A 19,199-nucleotide genomic window follows, 5' to 3' on the forward strand; every position below is an offset into this window, starting at 1 on the left:
TGAAAGAAGGTAATATTCTCAGACAAGAGCCATTTCTTTGTCTAAGGAGAGTGAGTATGCTATATCAGTAGCTGAGAAGACTGCTCCAGCCACCTTTAACAAACTCTTAAACACCAAGCTAAAAAGATGTTCTGGGGTTGATTTACACATGATGGTCCAGGATCACTTGTGACTTGATGGTATGATGAAAAGTGACCAATACATAAAAATATTGGAGAAATGAGGTCCTATAGATCCATAAAGACAAATAATTCATCTTTTAACAGGATCTTGCTCCATGTCACACTTCAAAAAAATTTAGAGTTCTTCAAAAATCACAACATCCAATCGCTTCAGCAGCCAGGTAACTCTCCTGACATTAACCCAATTGAAAATTTGTGGGCCACAGTGAAAAAGAGACTAAAAGAATTAAATTGTGATACAAAGGATAACTTAATACAATCGATTATAAAAGTATGGTTTTGAGATGCAGAAATAAGAAAAATGTGCACTACATTGGTAGAGTGAATGCCTAAGCGAATTAATGAACTTATTAGGAACAGAGGAGAACATATAAATTATTAGGTAAAGTTGGAGCTTCATTTTTGTACTAATTTTCTTGAGAAATTAAAATTTTTCTTTAAAATGTGAGTGTTTAGATTAATTTGTTCGCTACTTATATATATATATATATATATCATACACAACAATATATTATGGGCCTGCCTAGTTGGCATACCTGCTCTCCAACCAACAGGGGCTATGGGTTCGAATCTTTAAGAGGGACATGAATTTCATCATAGTGTGATACCAACACCCCTCTTATTGGAGGCCTAAAGTGGATTGAAAAAGTTCCATGTTTAGTCTGTAGAGAGGGCTTTCCAAACTATATAAAAAATAAATTAAGAATGCAAGAAAAAAAAAAATATATATATATATAATTCATAAAAAATATATACATTCTTAGCTTACCCATGGTGCAAAATATACTATAGGCTTGCAAATAATATTTTGTGGGTGGAAGATACATAAAAACGTAGCCAGATACGAGCAAAAAATTGTGTTAAAAATCTGGCCTTCCAGACATTCCATGAAGTAAACAGCCTAAGTGAGTGAGATAAGACTGCTCTGGATGTGAAAGTGGTGGAAGCATGGGTGGCCAGAAGTTGTGCCTGATGGCCTTAGCTAAGAAAACCAAAGAACCAAAGGCTCAACTGCCATTAGAACAGGAGGAAAGTTCGCATCATTTGGGTGATTCAAACTCAGATTTACAATTTGATGCTTTATTTTTTATTTTTTTGTAGTTGTGAGTTGCAATACAGGCTGAGGGTTTATTTCGTGATATACTGAATTTTTTTCTCAGACTGACTTTGAACTTTGGGTGGAGTGAAGGCAATCATTCCAATTATGATTAGTTATGTGTTTAATTGTTATTCAATTGAAGCAAGTGTTAGGATTGGTAGAAATGAAGCAGTGTTCCAACCAGAAAGGATCAGCAGAAGTCATGGTAGTTGTTCTATTTGGCATCCCAGTAATGCCAGAGGACAATGAGACTGAGAATGGTGGGGTGTAGGCTGTTCTAAAGTGCAGGCAACGTGGATCAGGTTTGTGGTCTGAATTACCAAGAGGAGAAATTATATCCATTGTGTATTTGGAAGAGGAGCTCGTTAGGAAGAGATCAGGGGTATTTGGCAAGATGGTGGGGTAGTCTGATATTCTAGTAAGAAGATTGACTATCTGTGTTAAGGCTCATGAAAATATTTTGGCATTCCTACCTGCTTGATCAGTTTCACTGATCAAGCAGGTAGGAATGCCAAATCTAGTGGGAAATCTGGTGAGAAGCTAATTTGAGTTGTGGACAACTCAAATTAGCTTCTCACCAGATTTCCCCCTAAGAAAGATGATCTCACTATTTGTGTACTGTGACTGCAATCTAACCTAACCTAAATCAACCCAAAAAATCAAGCTCAAACAATAGGTACTTGAAGAGGACAGAGTGGCTAAATAAATTTGGGGAAACAGATGCAGTGAATGAATGCAACATTGCTTATATGGAATATTCTGATCCAAGCAAATCAAATGAGACAAGTACCACTGTTGTGCAAGGTGTAAGTTGAGGTTCCATTAGGAGTATGAATGTTTATGACTATGTGATAGTACAAACTATTTATACTACTGCTGAGGTGGCAAATCATAAACATTTATTTATGAAGTGGATATAGAAACTTTCTTTTTGTGAAGATTATTATTATGCGACACCTCCATGAAGTCCAAAGACTCATTGAAGAAAGGCACTTGCTCTATAACTCTCTGCCTCCACCACTCAATCCACCAACTACAATGAACCGCAACTGCCATCATCTACACCAATGCTACCATTGGTGTAGATGATGTATTTTATGGTGTAGATTAGTATTTTCACAGACAATCACAAACATCCATTCCCAAGGTGGGATTTCAATCCACAGCCTTTTGGCTGGAGAGCGGATATGCTAACCACTCGGCCAACCAGGCCGGCACTCTCCATGGAGTTAGTAGACTCATCGCAGGAGACAAACTATTCACACAATATCTATCATACCTCTTCTTGAACTCACTGACAGATGAAGCACTCACAACTAAGTCAAGCAATGCATTTCAATGATTCACCACTCTCCGAGCAAAAAATCTAGTCCTCACACCCTTCTTAACCACAATCTTATTTAATTTCCAGGGATCATGTCTTGTTCTTCCACCACTATCCTACTGTTGAAATATTTCCCCTCCAGCAATCTTATAAAAACCTTTCAGTAACTTAAATGTTTCTATCATATCCCCTCTTCTCCACCTATTACCCCACTTCTTACCCACAAACACTCACCAACTTGGTCACTCGCCTCTAAAACTATTTTACCACTTCCTCATCTCCAAGGAATCCAGGTGACCAGACCTGAGCACAGTAATCCAGACGTGGACATATCAATGCCTTATAAAGAGGAATAATAACTTCTTTATTTCTGCATGTTAGTGTAGTCTTCAATAGCCAAGTAATCCTATGAACTATCTTGGACACTTTAGCAATATGCCCTCTAAACATCAACTCTCTATCCACCAACACCCCCAAGTCCCTAGCCTCATCAATCTCATGATGAGGTTCCATCAATGTGGTACACAGCTTGTCATTTTTTAATCCCCAAATTATTAATGTTTAAGTGTTGTTTTAGTTTTTTTTTGTTTATGGGGAATTTTTTATGATCTGCAGTATAGTCATATTTTAATAAGTTGAATTATGACACTGCAATACCTTCTAGAATACCTCCAAACAGGATATATTTCTAGTTGGTTCAAATGCCAACCAGATCCAGTAGGTGACCAATAATCTTCATCATCCAGTGAAACACCACCACCTTGCTTATTGGAAACCTGTAGTGGCAAATGCTAAGTTTGGCAACCAGAGCAGAGGTTCCAGTCTGTAACCACCTCTTTTCTGCATGCACTGAGTGATAAATTTCTAGGTTAATCAGTAAAAATGGTGGTGCTGCAAGCCAGCCACCAGACAGTACATGGACCTAAAACCTGTTAGTAACAAGTTTGGAGGATTATCAGTAAGCAAGTGCATAATCCCAGTGCCACATACTCTGCTAGGTTGTGCCTGGAGAGGGAGTCCAAGTACTGGTATATGGAAGGTAATATGGCCACATTACATTAAGGAGACTAGTAGCTCTCTGTATATAGGTGTTAAGTTCAATAGTCCACCATGAGTTATCCTCATGGCATGTCTCCACTCTTTCTTTTCATCCAACAATGAACAAATATTGAAACATGCAAACAAAATAAATCACCCTTGAAAACTAATCCCATCAAACAAATCAACCCAAACTCACTATTCAAAAACATACTAGAATCCCTACAAAAATCACTTTTACATCCAATTTACCAACATCTGTGGCACAAACTCCAACATAAATGGAATACATCACTACTGACAGACATCCAAGAGCAGACCTTCTCTTGACAGAAACCTAAATTGTGACTATATCAAGAACAGTCCACCTGCAATGCCCAAATTACACACTTCATGGCACCTGTACCTTTGTGTAATCCAACATTGCCAGACAGAGATGCCAAGTTTAGAACTCTTGCTTTTATCATTCTCTGGTTGAAGGTTTCTTTTCCCCATTCAGTAACATTCAATTGATGTATTTTCTGAAATTCTGAAAACTACTTTGACTTCTTTGTCTCCTATCCATGAAGCTTGACCTTCTGCAATCAAGATATCCAAATAGTGAAATTATCCTCCTAGCTGACCTTAATATTCACACCTCAAACTGGATCCCCTTTTCCAATACTAATCGAATGAATATGATGCAGAAGTTTTGCTATAAGTAATGACCTAATGCAAATCATTCATGATAACTCTTCCCATGTTCTCAACATCTGTTATCTTTTCTTCACCAGTTCTACTTCCAGATCATAACCTTGTGCATGTTTCCACTCACACAGAAGCTTTCTCTCCAACCACTCCCAACCTCACGTCCTTTGGCACTACAAAAGGTAGCAAGTGAGATGACCTCCAGAACTACTCATCTTCCTTTTTGTGGTCTGATTATTACTTCTGTTCTTATAACCTAGACACCTGCACTGAGAGAGTCACAGAAATTATCCTCAATGGTATGAAAGTCTTCATCCCTCATTCTACCCTAAATTCTTGTCCCACTTTCAAGCATGGGTTCAAATGAAGATGAATGTCAGCTGCTGAAGAAATAAAAAACTCATCTTACCATAGGTTCCTTGCAATAAGAACCTACACTTCATATTTGCTGCGTGCTTCAAATTTTACATTTACTGCATGTTTCAGCATAGGCTGAAACATGCAGTAAATGTAAAAGACCATCAGCAAATCTAAATCCAATGTCATAAAGACTAACACAAGAAACGTTTCTCCTGTCCAAATGAACCATGCCTTTTGGTTCCTTGCTAAGGCCATCAGAATGAACTTCACTTCTGCTCGCCTGCACTTCCACCACTCTCATCAAATTATCCTCAATGGTATGAAAGTCTTCATCCCTCATTCAACCCTAAATTCTTGTCCCACTTTCAAGCATGGGTTCAAATGAAGATGAATGTCAGCAGCTGAAGAAATAAAAAACTCATCTTACCATAACCTGAAACATGCAGTAAATGTAAAAGACCATCAGCAAATCTAAATCCAATGTCATAAAGACTAACACAAGAAACGTTTCCTCCTGTCCAAATGAGCCATGCCTTTTGGTTCCTTGCTAAGGCCATCAGAATGAACTTCACTTCTGCTCACCTGCACTTCCACCTCTCTTATCAAATTATCCTCAATGGTATGAAAGTCTTCATCCCTCATTCTACCCTAAATTCTTGTCCCACTTTCAAGCATGGGTTCAAATGAAGATGAATGTCAGCAGCTGAAGAAATAAAAAACTCACCTTACCATAGGTTCCTTGCAATAAGAACCTATACTTCATAAGACATAAGAAAAAAATTAAATAACTTGAACAATAAAAAGAAAACTAATCCTTAAGGGATTTTTCCAACTATACTCAAATGTTGTGCTCCAGAGCTAACAACTAGGCTGCATCATCTCTTCTATCTTCTGTACTCAAGTGGACACTTATTTCAACAGATGAAAGCAAGCATACATCAAACCTATTCCAAAAAAAAAAAAAAAGATAAAAGCCTATGTTCAACTACTGACCAATAACCATCACCTCAATCCTCCACAAAATAACGGACAAAGCTATTAACAGTCAACTTCTCCACTTCAGATTCCACTAATCTAGATCCATGGCTGATCTCTCCGCCTATATCGACCATCATTGGACACATGCCATGGAAAGATTTAGAGAAACGTCACCACTAGTGTGACCATACATCCCAGTTTGGTTGGGAGTGTCCCTGTTTATGCCTGTTGTCCTAGTGTTCTGTCCAGGTTAGCATTAATCCCAGTTTTTTTTTTTTTTTTTTAACTCTATCTTCTTTTCCTAGTGAAATATATAACTAACATAGATAGCATGCAGAGTGTTCACTGATAAAATGAAGCATGCTCAGATAAGAGAGGATAGGGACAGTTAACTCCTATTTTAATTACAGTGGCTGCCAGGCCACCATAATTAAAAATATTATGGTCTACAGAGAACAGTCCATTGAAATGTCAACAATTTTTAATTTATTAACCATAAAATACAATTCTGAAGAAGACTAGCAATTTTATGAAAAAATTCAAAATAATAAGATCATATTAAAAAAAATACATTCCTTAGAAAAATACTAATGATATGAATAGATAATGCCCAGTAAACTGATTAAAGAATGTAAGTAATTACCACCAATATTTCAAAATATATAAATTTAATTATTTTTCGATTCATCCCCTTGATTCTCAAAAATATCTCAGGTTGCATGATAAATTATATGGTCACCATAGTCATCACTCTTGACATTGCCAGGTCTTCGGATCGTGTTTGAAGCCTGCTTAGCAAACTTACCTTCCTTTGGTTTACTTCCCACCCTCAATAATTGAACAGCCAGCTTTCTTGGTCTTCATTCACTGCATGGCATGGTAGACACACCCTCATTCTTAATCTCAATGCAGTGTCTCAGGATTCTGTTCTATCAACTATCTTTTTCTTCTACATAAAAAACCTATTCTCAATCACCACTAATTCTTTCCACAACTTTGCTGATAATAGTACATTCCATTCATCCTAATCTTTCAATAAACCACAATTCTCAGACATCCCAAGCTTTAAGATCAGCTGCAGCCAATGCCTTAAACACTCATCTCTGCAAAGTGGCATAGAAACACTATGGCACTGAGGCAGTTGCCAAGGGCACTGGTATTAGAAGGGTGCCAGTGGAAGGATATTTTACCAAATTATCAAAATTATCACAATAAAAAGGGTGTGGCTAAGAAGAATTTGCCAAGGATAAGAAAAATCTTGCTATGCTCCTGCCTCCACATCATCCTTCAGCTGGGCAAGAATAATCTAGTCATCTTCAATACCACCAAAATGCAGTTCTATAAATTACATCTAAACCACATCTCTACAAGATTTTACCACGTAATTCAAAGAAAACGTTAATCTGAATTGTGCTGTATTTTTTTTTTTTATGTGAATCCTATCCACAAATGATTATAACCTATTGTACATTAATAATGTGAATGGGCAAAGGATTTAGATAATCTGGAAATTCTGTTCAAGAGACAATATGGAAGGGTCCTGCTACCAGGTGATGAATTTCATACTGCCTAAAGATGTTCACAACTATCCATGCCCACAGTGAGATTCTAGCTTACAGTCAAATTTTTAATGGAACTTGTGCCATTATAACATTTATTATACACACATTCAAAAAATATAGTTGTATCTTCACCTTGTGATTATGCTGATGCACTGATGAAGACCAGTTAGTTTCTGGTTGAAATATTTGCAGTAATAAAATTACTATGTTAATGCGCACATGCGCATAATAAATGATAAGAAATAGCCTGCAGTCCATTGGACAGGGAGTGGATGCACCATTTACTAAGCCATTTACCTTGCTAATTCAGCACTAATGTTTTTATCTCCATGATATATCTGAAATAAACAGAATCAAACCGAGGTAGTAAAAAAACTGGACTTTTTGTTTCAAAAACAAACAAATCAATCTGAGAACACAAATTTGAAACAAATGGCATCATTCTTTTCAAGTTACTTTATCACCTTCCAAATGTTTCAGATATTACTCTCATGGTCACTAGGCAAAAAAAAAAAAAATCAATAATGAGTGAATTCTACCATTAACGATCCCTTTCCCTTTACATAAATAACTGTCACCATTTTTCAGAAATTTATGAAACTCAATGTTTAGTACACTAACTACATCAAGTAATGATGCATTAGCATTTTCGGATAATGCTTTATTAGTTTGATGAAGAGATGCTGAACATCCTTGAAGTTTCTAAACACTTTATTATGCTTTTGAATGTAATTATATTATTAATAATATGATTATCAATGATTAAGTCTTACCTCCCTTATGTACTCTTCTTGTTCTTGTTTCAAGGTAACTTCTGTCAGAATATGTTGCAACTTTTCATTGCAGTAATTAATTATAAATTGCTCAAAGTTATTATACTGCAAAGAAAGTAAAAAAAAAAGAAAGAGTGAATGTCACTCAGTGGCTATAAGACTTTCAATATAAACAATGAAATATGTACTTATGTATAACTAAATATAATGCTAGAAATATTGGCAATGAATTAATTCTCTGTTATATCTAGACTCATTTATTTATTGATTATTATTATTCAGGCCTCCATGGAGTCAAAAAATATTAATGCAGTGGATTCATACTACACATTAAATTCATGATAATAAATTTAGTTTAATCCTTTATCCAAGTGTGAGCAAACAAAGTTTGTACCTGAATGTATCTTCAGGACTGGGGTAAGGTGGTACAACACCAGGAAACCCGTTGCAAAGGTGGAGCAAGCTAACATCACTCCTATCTCAGTATCTCCCATAATGCAAAACACATCTCCTTGTGGATATGTCTAATGTTATGCATTAAGGGAAGGGCCACTACCCAGACTAGTTTCGACCTTTATTGAGGTCTCTTCGGTGGGAGCCAGGCCCAAGTGGAGATACCAGGCAGAAGCATTACCAAGGTCATCTCTACCTATAGAAGTTGCCAACTGGTGTGCCATCTTTTTAATAAATTACTCTGGATTTAGAGAAAGATGTTGAAAGTTTATTTTTCACTTGGTTAGACTATAATAAATTTACTTTAATCCTTTATCCAAGTGTGAGCAAACAAAGTATGTGCCTGAAAGTATCTTTAGGACTGGACTGGGGTAAGGTGTTTCTGTACTCACTTTACAGTTCAACATAAACCCTTTCTTGACAGGGAATTCCACATTTAGCATAAAAGAACAAATCTTCATGGTCACTCTCCCTACTAGAGGAGAGTATCTACCTTGGTAATGGATATATCCTCTGACGATATTACCAGATCAAGCACTCTCAAACCTCTTATCCCCCACTATCACATGTTGTTTCAGGTAATTATCCCTTAACAACTAAGGAATAATTAACTGTATAAATTCCTCTTCCATCTTGCCATGTTCTCTTTTCTTCCTTCAGTCTATGTTCCTATAGTTGAAGTTTCCCATAATAAATGTTCAGTCTGCACTCATTGCTAATTTGCCAATGTATAGCATCTACATCTTCATGTTGACCTGCTGGTCTATAGCAGCAACCAACAACATATTTTGTCCTATTCCCACAACCTCACAACAGACAGCCTCAAACGAACTATCTTCCCAAGACCTAAAAACCCCTTTAATTTCTAATCGTGTTGGTTGTAGTTCATCTATCATCAGCAATACCCTGCTTCCTGTCCTATTCTCTCTCTTTCCTTCCTGAAAATATAATACTTCCATTCATCCTTGTAACTATATCAATTTTCTGTCAACCAAGTCTCACTTGGTTGAAAGAAATGACTGATGCTTATAATTTTTGGGCAAGTCAAGCTTGCCAATGCCAAAAACACTTCCCTTATTTCTGATACTTCTGGCAAATATTTGTGTACATGCACTTCAACATCCCCTTGATTTGCCCAAAAATTATAGGCATCAGTGAGACCTGGTTGACAGAAAATGATATAATTCCAGGGATAGAATGTAAAATTAAAACCCATAATTATTCTTGTGTAATGTCATTACCCTGGGTGCTAACAACATACCAGGCATGTCCCTCTGAATGGCAGATGGAAGGAACACCTGACATGGAACTTGTTTCCAGCTGGGACTGCTTTGAATATATTGAATGAAGACCATGGACCATGCAGACCTAGTGCCCTGGGATATAGCTGGGCCATCCTATTTCTGGGTAGTTTTAAATACAGAAATCTGTATTTCTGTATTTGAAATGAGGGAGGAAGTACTCTTAACAACCCATTACCTGAAAATTACCATTTGTTAAGGAACCTGGAAAAAAAAAATGTTTCAAACTGGTTAGACCAAATGGCTGCGACTGAAGAAATGACTGCTGGATTACAAGAGCATTATATAAGACAGGAGTACTTAAAGCACTTATATCAGAAATCCATCAATACAAATTAAAATTAGTGGCAATACAAGAAACAAGATAGATGAGAACAGAAATCCAAAATTTTGGAAACTATACAATTTTCTTGAGTGGGATAGAATCAAGGAAACATGAATTTTAAGTAGCATTTATAGTAAAATAAATAAATTCTTTGTGATGATACAACATTCCCCCCTCCCCCCCTTTTTACGGGAGTTCACGGTACCATCTAGTCCCCCCAAATTTTATCTGGGCTCCTGAACCGGCATAGGCTGAAGAATCAGACCTGTGGATGGGTCAGTATTCCTGACTGCAATCTGTGTGTATCCTTGGACCGGTTTGCCTGTTTGTGGGATGAAAAACACCAAATAAACTGGCAGAAAAAACCCTGCTGTCCACGCCTAAGTTCGGCTAACTTATGGCTGAGGAAGATCCTTGAGCTCCTCACATTGTTGACAGGAATCGAACCTAAGACACTCCTTCCCCAGGCATATGGTTGAGAAGCGAAAAGCCACTAGGCTAACCGCACAGACAGCATTTATAGTAGACAAACATTAAAGAGAATAGTGTAGATTTTAAACTTCTGAATGAAAGGTTACGTTGGAGAGGTTGTATGATTCAGCATCATCTAATAACACGAAAATGATGATTCAGGATTTCACCTAAGGCTGGATATAAATGAAAAATTGGAAAAGGCAGTCTGCATGCATATTATAAATGATAATGGAGAGAAACCACGTAGAAACCAAATAGATATAACCATGGATATCCCAGATGGCACAGTATTTAATCAAACTGATTATGTGTTTATAGATAAAAGATCAGCATCAAGTATTATGGACATTGGATCATATAGAGGAGCTTGTTGTGATTCAGATCATTATCTAGCCAAAATTAAATAAAAGAGTAGAATCCCAGTGAAGAAACAAGAAAAAGCACTAGAGTTTAACTTGCAGAAGCTTAAAGAAATAGAAATCTTTAAGCTTTTGAAATCTTTTGAACCATCAAGAAGATACCTTGTTCTCATCCATTCATCCCCCAAACTCTCATTGGTTTTGTTATGTTGATGATGTCTTTGCTATTTGGCTTCATTCTGAAAATAAACTTACCACTTTCCTACAACAAACAATACTCTTCACCCACGCATTCAGTTCACCATGGTGAATGTTTGCGTGGAAGAGTTTGCCATTCTTGGACATCCGTCTAACACGCCATTCTTGTTTGAAGTTTGCCATTCTTGGACATCCGTCTAACACGCACAGCCTCCAGTAATTTATCAACCAGTGTTTATCAAAAACCTACCTTCACTGGCAGATACCTCCATCAAAAGTCATCTCATCACACCTTTCAAAAAATTGGTGTTATCAAGTCCTTAATTAATAGAGCACATAAGGTGTGCTCCTCACCCTCAAGCTTACAACAAAAACTTCTCACTATCAAGAAGTTAATGGAATTTAATGACTACAAACCCTAACCAAATCCAGCAGATAATGGACTCCTATGTTCCAACACCTCAGGATTTTTCAACAGACTGCAGGGTTCCAATACTGTATATTTCTAGCATTTTGGAACCAATTGGTAGAATTTTGAAGAAGTATCGTCTCATTCCCACATATTTTCCGATCAACAAATTTCTCATCTGTTACCATCTACAAAACACAAAGTGGCACCTCTATCATTAGCTGGCATTTACCAGATACCATGTATAACATACTTTGGACAAACAGGCTGTTCTGTAGAAAAAAAAGAATTAAAGAACATCAATATTATATCGATAACGTGAAACCTCAAAAGTCTGGTCTGGCACAACATAGTATTGACACTAAACACAATCTCCAGTGGGATAAAGCTCGACTTCTCCACAGATGCAGGTTTAAATATGAATGCCTTTTCAAAGAAAGTTGTGAAGCCCTTTTACATTGGCCAAATCTGAATCAGAACAATTCTCACTCTCTCTCTCTCTCCCCCCAAAAGTATGGAAGATTCTTATCTTATGTAACCATCAAAAATAGTTGTCTAATATTATTTTAATAATATTATTTATTAATACTAATTTGTAGCATGCAACAACAGTTTTTAATTGGTAAACCACTGACTGCTGTATGTATTTGTAATCCGGTTCCTTTAAATTGCTTTTTTCTACACACTGATGATGTACTGTTATTTTCAGTACGAAATCTCTGTACTTTCATTTCATTAAAGTTAATTACTGTGGTTATTGTGTAATTTATTATTTATAAAGAAATTGAAGTTAAAACAACTTCCAGAATAAAATTAAAGAGAAAATAGAGATGAAAATTAGCTATAGAACAGGATATATAAAGAAGCTGGACAAACCAATGGATTCTTAATACTGTAAAAGAAACTCTGAGGAGGAGGGGGAAAGAGACTGCAAGACCAACTAGGATTAAAGAAGGAAAATATAAATAACTAAGTAACTAAATAACTAATAAATAAAATATAAACAAATAAGGAAAATATAATATATAAAGTGAAAAGAGCAGTTGATGGGGGAAGGCATATACTGTCATTTTTTTGGATTTTGCAAAGCCATTTGACAGGGTGCCACTTGATAAGCTGATACTTAAGTTGCAGCACATGGGTTTAGATGTTGTGTTAGTCAACTGGATTCAGGATTGGCTGTCTGATGGGTATCAGAGAGTTGTGTATGGTGGAGCAATATCAATGATGCAGAATGCAAGTGAGGTTCCACAGGGCTCAGTACTGAGGACCTGTATTGTTTAACCAATGACATTGTCAATGGATTACAAGGATATTCAGTTGTTTACTCTTGTGGATTATCTTATTTCAGTCAAACAGGAAGATCTACCTCTATTCGACTAGAAGAATACCAGTCTTATATTCGGTACCTTAAACCTGAACAGTCTGGACTTGCAGACATGCCATCTTAACCAGACATAGAGTCCATTGGAAAAAGACAAGAGTCTTTCACAAAAGTCGGTTCCTCATAGAACGGCTTTATAAAAAAACATGTGAAACTTTACTCCACTCTCCTAACTTAAACAGATCTGATGGTTTACGTCTATCCCCTTTATGGGAGATAGTACTTTACAAATCAGCTAATCTTTCCTAACTTTTTATTGTATATATAGTTTTTTTTTTTTTTGTTAGGAAATTTTATTGACCTTTTTAGTTATCTTACACCAGCTACTTAGGTTGCACTTTTTGGAATTGTCAGTTATTGTTTAATTTCAGCTTAACATGTATTGAAGATGCCTGTAACACATAGGCAAAAATTATACTACAAAAAAATCTTTTTACGTGAGATTTTCAATCATCAATTTTGTATTTATATAAGTCCTTTCGCCTATCAAATTCACTCCATACATCTATAAATTACACACAATTCCTTCTGCACAACCTTCTCATCCACCCATTAGCAATCATTGCCCTTCTTTTCAACTCTGTCCTATCATAACAAGGCAGCAGGCTCACAAGTTTTATTTCCTTACCTTTCATTTTGCTTCTTTCAACTCTTTCATATCCTCTCTGCATATTTATCCCCATTCAATCATTTTTTCCTGCCAAAACAAACAATTCCTCCCTTCTCCCTTCTACACACTACAGCTTCACTGATAACCTTTATATTTGCACATGGGAAACATGCTTTTGTCATTTTTTCTTTAAGTATACCTCTTATCACTGAATCTCAATACCTTCTCTTTATTTCCAGTTATTTGCACTTTCCCCATTTACTTTTTCCTTCATTCTCCTGTCTTCTGTACATCACGACAATTGTTTCTCCTGTCACTTTATTTCCTGTTTTATCCCATGAAGGATAGTTAGGTAGTTATTTTTCATTTTTATGACACAATGGAGAGCAAGGATTATGAATGATATGCTGGCTGAAATGTGTGAGGAGATGGGAGGACAGTTTGTTAATGTGTTGAATGAGTTTGAGGGGTGAAGTGAGCTTTATGGGAGCAAGTGAGTCGCTTGGAGAGACTGCTGCTGGAAGGTAGAGAAGTGAATGGAGAGAATGAATCAGATTGAGAGAGGGGGGTTGATGTGGAAGAGCAGGAGAGTAAGACAGGAGAGATTCAAGAAGTGGATATGAATGGGGAAGTGAATGGTATGAGCATAGATTATGAGAGAATGGGTGTGCAAGAGGAGCAGGAAAACAGGAAGGCTCAGGGTGGACAGGGGTACACAGCGTGAGAAAGGTGGATGCTCCAAGAGGAGGTGAGAGCATGTGTAGGCAGGAAAGGAATGGGATGACCAGGGATCAAGAGGAAACAGTTGGAATTTAAAAGGGTTCTAAAACAAAGAAGCAGAAAGAGAAATGGCCCCAGTCGAGCATGGAGAGATCACATCGAGTGAGTGGTATCAGTGGAACTAGCTATATATCCAGAAGTGAGCTGTTGTGTTTATATACAAATGCTACAAGTATAAGAAACAAGGCAGATGAAATGGTTGCACTAATTGAGTCTGTTCACCCAAAGATTGTCGGAATAAGTGAGACATGGTTGGAAGAGGATGACATCCTGACAGGAATAGAGATGGAAGGTTATGATATGTTTTGTGAGGATAGAATGGGTAAAAAGGGAGGGGGAGTGCTATTGATGATAGAGAAAGAGTTATGTCCATTCAAAGTAGAGATGCAAGACGGAAATAGTGCCAGTGGATTTGAGGCAGTATGTAAGATAGAGGTGAATGGAATCACATACTTGGTGGGATGTTGTTATAGACCAGGTAATGTGGATGGTGGTGATAGTGAAATGTATTGTCAAATTAGCCAAGCAAATAAGAAAAGGGTGATCATTATGGGTGATTTTAATTATGGCAATATAGACTGGAATGATGAGAAAGCAACTGGAAGTAAAGAAAATTAGTTTCTTGAGTTTTTGAGGGACAACTACCTCAGACAGTATGTAACAGAGGGATTAAGGGTCTTGCATTTTGTCATCTCATCAGAGGATGTAATTATAAATGAGGTGTCAAATCATCCACCAATTGGTGAGAGTGACCATGAGGTGATTACCTAGGTGGTTGCCAGCAGTGTGAGGACCCCTGTGAGAAAAGGGTATATGTGGAACTACAAGGGTTGGGGGTGATTATGAAGAGCTCAGGGAGACAGCTTGCGGGTGTAGCATGTATTAAGGAGCTAGCTGGAAAAGAGATCAATGCAGCTTGGGGGATTTTCAAAAACTATCTAGTAGATGCAATGTCTAAATGTATTCCAAGGGTGAGAAGGTTAAATAAGTTGGGTGTGAAATGGATGAATAAAGAGATTAAGCATGTGATACAGAGAAAAAGGGCATTGTGAAGACAGCATAAGAGAAGTAGAAATAACCAATTTCATGAGGTCTACAAAGACCAAGCAAGGAGATTGACTTGGTTGGTGAGAGTAGCTAAAGAGGGGTATGAACAGCAGTTAGCTAATGAAGCCAAAAAGAATCCTAGGGAGTTCTTTCGATATGTAGTCAGCAAAAGAAAGAATGATTATGGAAGGATGACATTGATTGTATAAAATGGTATAAAGACAGCTGTTGCAGAATGTGTGGTGGAAATACTTAATGAGCAGTTCATAAAGATCTTTCAATCTTATTAAAGTGACTTCATGGAAAGATTGAGAGCAGTTGATGATGGGGAGGAGAGACTGACTGTAAGTGAGCAAGAGGTTTTTGGGGAGTTGAGTAAACTAGATGTAAATAAGGCTGTGGGACTTGATAATATATCACCACGTATTCTGAAGGAATGTGCTGGGGAGTTGACACCTGACTTGACATATTTTTTTAATACGAGTCTTGCACCTGATCAAGTTCCTAAGGAGTGGAAGATTGTGCCACTCCATAAAGGAGGTGATGGAACTCAAACATCAAACTATAGGCCTATCTGTGTGTCAAGTGTTGTGATTAAGTTGTTGGAGAAGCTTGTGAGAACTAGATTCCAGAGTTGGGTTAACAATAATGGTATTATCTTTGATGGACAGCATGGATTTGCTAAAGGGAAGTCATGTTTTAGTAATCTACTTACTTATTACAATATAGTGACTGCTTCCTTGGACAGAGGAGAAGGATACATGGTAATATACTTGGATTTTCACAAAAGCTTTGGATAGAGTACCTCATGATAAGCTGACAGTTAAACTAGAGCAGATGGGGTTGGATATTAGATTAGTGCATTGGATTGGAGACTGGCTATCTGATAGGTATCAACAAGTTGTGTATGGGGGTGCGATATCCAGGAAAAGGAAAGTCACTAGTGAAGTGCCTCAGGGGTCTGTTTTAGGGCCATTACTGTTTAACTTGTATATTAATGATCTAGGTGAAGATTTGGATGGAGATATTCAGTTGTTTGCAGATGATGCAAAGTTGGGACAAACCATGAAGTGTAGTGAAGATGTTGTGGCCTTACAGGCAGACTTGAATAAATTGAGTGATTAGGCATGAGAAAGTGATTTTTATTGGTGAATAGTCCGCTTTTTTCCCCATTTTTCTACGTTTTTTAGTGCTAAATTGTTTCTCTGAATACGAGTGTACTTCAGTGGTTGTTTTTTGGAAGTTTGTTGTTATTGCGAAATAATATATTTTGGTTACCGTCGGAATCGAATGCATAACGGTGGAAGACAAAACAAAGCTAAGTTTTCATTACTGTATTTAGTTATATTTCATTTTATTTAGTGTACTTAAATGTTTTGTTTTGCTTGTAATTGTTTGTACTTTTTTTTTTCTATTTATGTAACGGAATTTATTAAATGAATAATTAACGATTATGCTACTCGGCAGTAAGGAATAATGGCAGATTCAGCTGCAGTTGCAAGTGGCGTATCGCCAAGTCCTCCACCATTTAAGAACTCAATTATAAGAAATATCATAAGGGACTTTGTGGCATGTAGTACTTGCAGCATGTATGTATCTCGAGAATTAGATATGTGGCTTGTTAAAGAGAGCGTATGTGTGCAAAATGCAGGCAGTGGAAAGAAATAAGTGTCGAATTATCAATATCCGACCTTGTTCCTCCAGGAATGGGGAATGAATGTAGGAGGACAAGTAGCGTGATAGGAGAGAATGAAAAAAATATATGTATGAATGAGAAAATAATAGTTGATAGTGTGGAAGGCGTGAGTGACTGAGAAAGTTTGGGAGATGGTTTTGTTTGGGAGAGTGAATTTAGATTAACAGTGACTGACCTGCAGAGGGAGATAGATGAGCTGAAAGAGTAGGTGGAATGTATTCTGAATGAGAGCAGAAGTATGAAAGATAAGATTAGGAGAATGGAAGAGATAAATGCAAGCCGAATCAGAGTCGGGGAGAGAGAGAAATTCGGGAATGTTAGAAGAGGAGAGAAAGGAAACTGAAGAGAGGGAATGAGTGAGAGGTATGGGAATGCTAGCAGAGGAGAGAATGGAAACAGTAGAAGAGAGGGAATGAGAGAGAGGAATGGGAATGCTAGCAGAGGAGAGTATGGAAACAGTAGGAGAGACGGAATGAGAGAGGAATATGGAAGTGCTAGAAGAGGAGAAAATGGAAAAAGTAGGAGAGAGGGATTGAGAGAGATGTACGTAAGTGCTAGAAGAGGGGAGAATGAAAACAGTAGGAGAGAGAGGTATGGGAATGCTAGAAGAGAGAATAGCAGTAGAGGAGAGGGAATGAGAGAGACCTATGGGAATGAAAGAAGAGGAGAGAATGGAAACAATAGGAGAGAAAGAATGGAAAGAAGAGGACACAATTTGGAGTGAAATGGATGACAAACAATATTAAAGAGGTATAATGTATGGCGACTCAATGATCCGTGGTGTTCAAGATAGAATGCGTGAGGAGTGTTTGCCAGGAGGAACAATAGAAAGGATGGCTATGGCAATTAAGAGAGGTGAAAGGGTGGATGAGATGATTGTGATGGTAGGAACAAATGATTTGAGTGGTAATGTAAGTCGGGCAGCGAGAAATATGAGATTTTTGCTTGAGGCTGTACGGAAGAAGACAGAGAGAGGAAAAATAGTGTGCATATTGCCTAGGTATGATAATGATGAACTGAGCAGAAGAGCGGTGATACTGAATGGCATAATAGCGAGAATGTGTGACAAGAGAGGACTGGTATATGTGGATGCTTGGAGTGCGTTTGAGGAAAGAGAGAAATTGTATCCGAGAGACTGCTTACATTTGAATGAGGAAGGACGTAGGCATCTGGAGAGATTGCTGTTCTGAACGAGTCAGTGTGTCCCAGGGAGGATGATAGCAGGGGTGGCCTCTTGTGGGAATGGATACTTGGGAGAAGGGAGACAATGTCAGGTAACACTGAGCCTAGTGGAGTCTAGAAGGGATAATGCTGGGTATAGAAACAATGGCATTTATATGTTTTATACTAATGCCAGGAATATCCGGAATAAGGGAGAGGAATTGGTGGCGCAGATAGCATCAGCCTGACCAAAAATTATTGGGATCACTGAGACGTGGTTGACAGAAGAGGATTTAATAACAGGAATAGAAGTTGCTGGGTATAGCATTTTTCGTCAGGATAGGAGGGGAAAGCGTGGTGTTGGGGTACTCTTATGATAAGTGATGACTATGTCCTCTAAGAGTGGAGGCTTTGGAAGGAAGTGAGACAAATGATTTTGAGAGCATATGGTGTGAGGTAGAGCTAGGCAAGACCCAGGAGCACAGAGGATGGGAACGAGGAGATGTTTAGACAGCTAAGTTTGGCAAGTGCAAGAAAAATGATTGTTATGGGGGATTTTAACCATAGTAGTATAAATTGGAGAGAGGAAGATGCATGTAGCAATAGGAGAATGGAATTTCTAGAATTCTTGAGGGACAAATGTCTTAGGCAACATGTAATAGAGGAAACAAGAGGTTCTAGAGTTTTAGATTTGGTTATAGCATCAGAAGAGTTAATAATAACTGAGATGATATCTCTCCCACCAGTTGGAGAGAGTGACCATATGGTTTTGACTTGGAAAATGAATAGACATGCATGAGTATCAAAGAGACAGGAACTTATGTGGAATTATAAAGCAGGTGATTATAATAGTCGTCTTAGACGTCAACTTCGGAAAGTTTCATGGAAGGAGGAATTGGAAGGCCGGGATATTATTAGTGTGTGGGAAATTGTGAAAGAGTATTTGTTAGCAGCAATGGTTAGTTGTATACCACGAGTGAAGAAGAGGACACAATTTGG

The 19,199-nt window shown here is 37.5% G+C and overlaps 1 protein-coding gene across 1 annotated transcript in view; it reads right to left on the reverse strand.

Annotated features, from left to right (window-relative positions):
* Window positions 1-19,199, reverse strand: part of LOC150098956 (unconventional myosin-Ib-like) — a 574,946-nt gene that overhangs the window by 175,662 nt on the left and 380,085 nt on the right. The window contains exon 16 of the mRNA XM_090405778.1: window positions 8,004-8,108. Coding sequence (XP_090261904.1) covers window positions 8,004-8,108 — 105 coding nt within the window. The remainder of the gene's footprint in view (window positions 1-8,003; window positions 8,109-19,199) is intronic.

Source organism: Typopeltis vanoorti, chromosome 15, assembly GCF_054136105.1.
Source record: "Typopeltis vanoorti isolate ZY-2024b chromosome 15, IOZ_Tvanoo_1.0, whole genome shotgun sequence".
Lineage (NCBI taxonomy): Eukaryota > Metazoa > Arthropoda > Arachnida > Uropygi > Thelyphonidae > Typopeltis > Typopeltis vanoorti.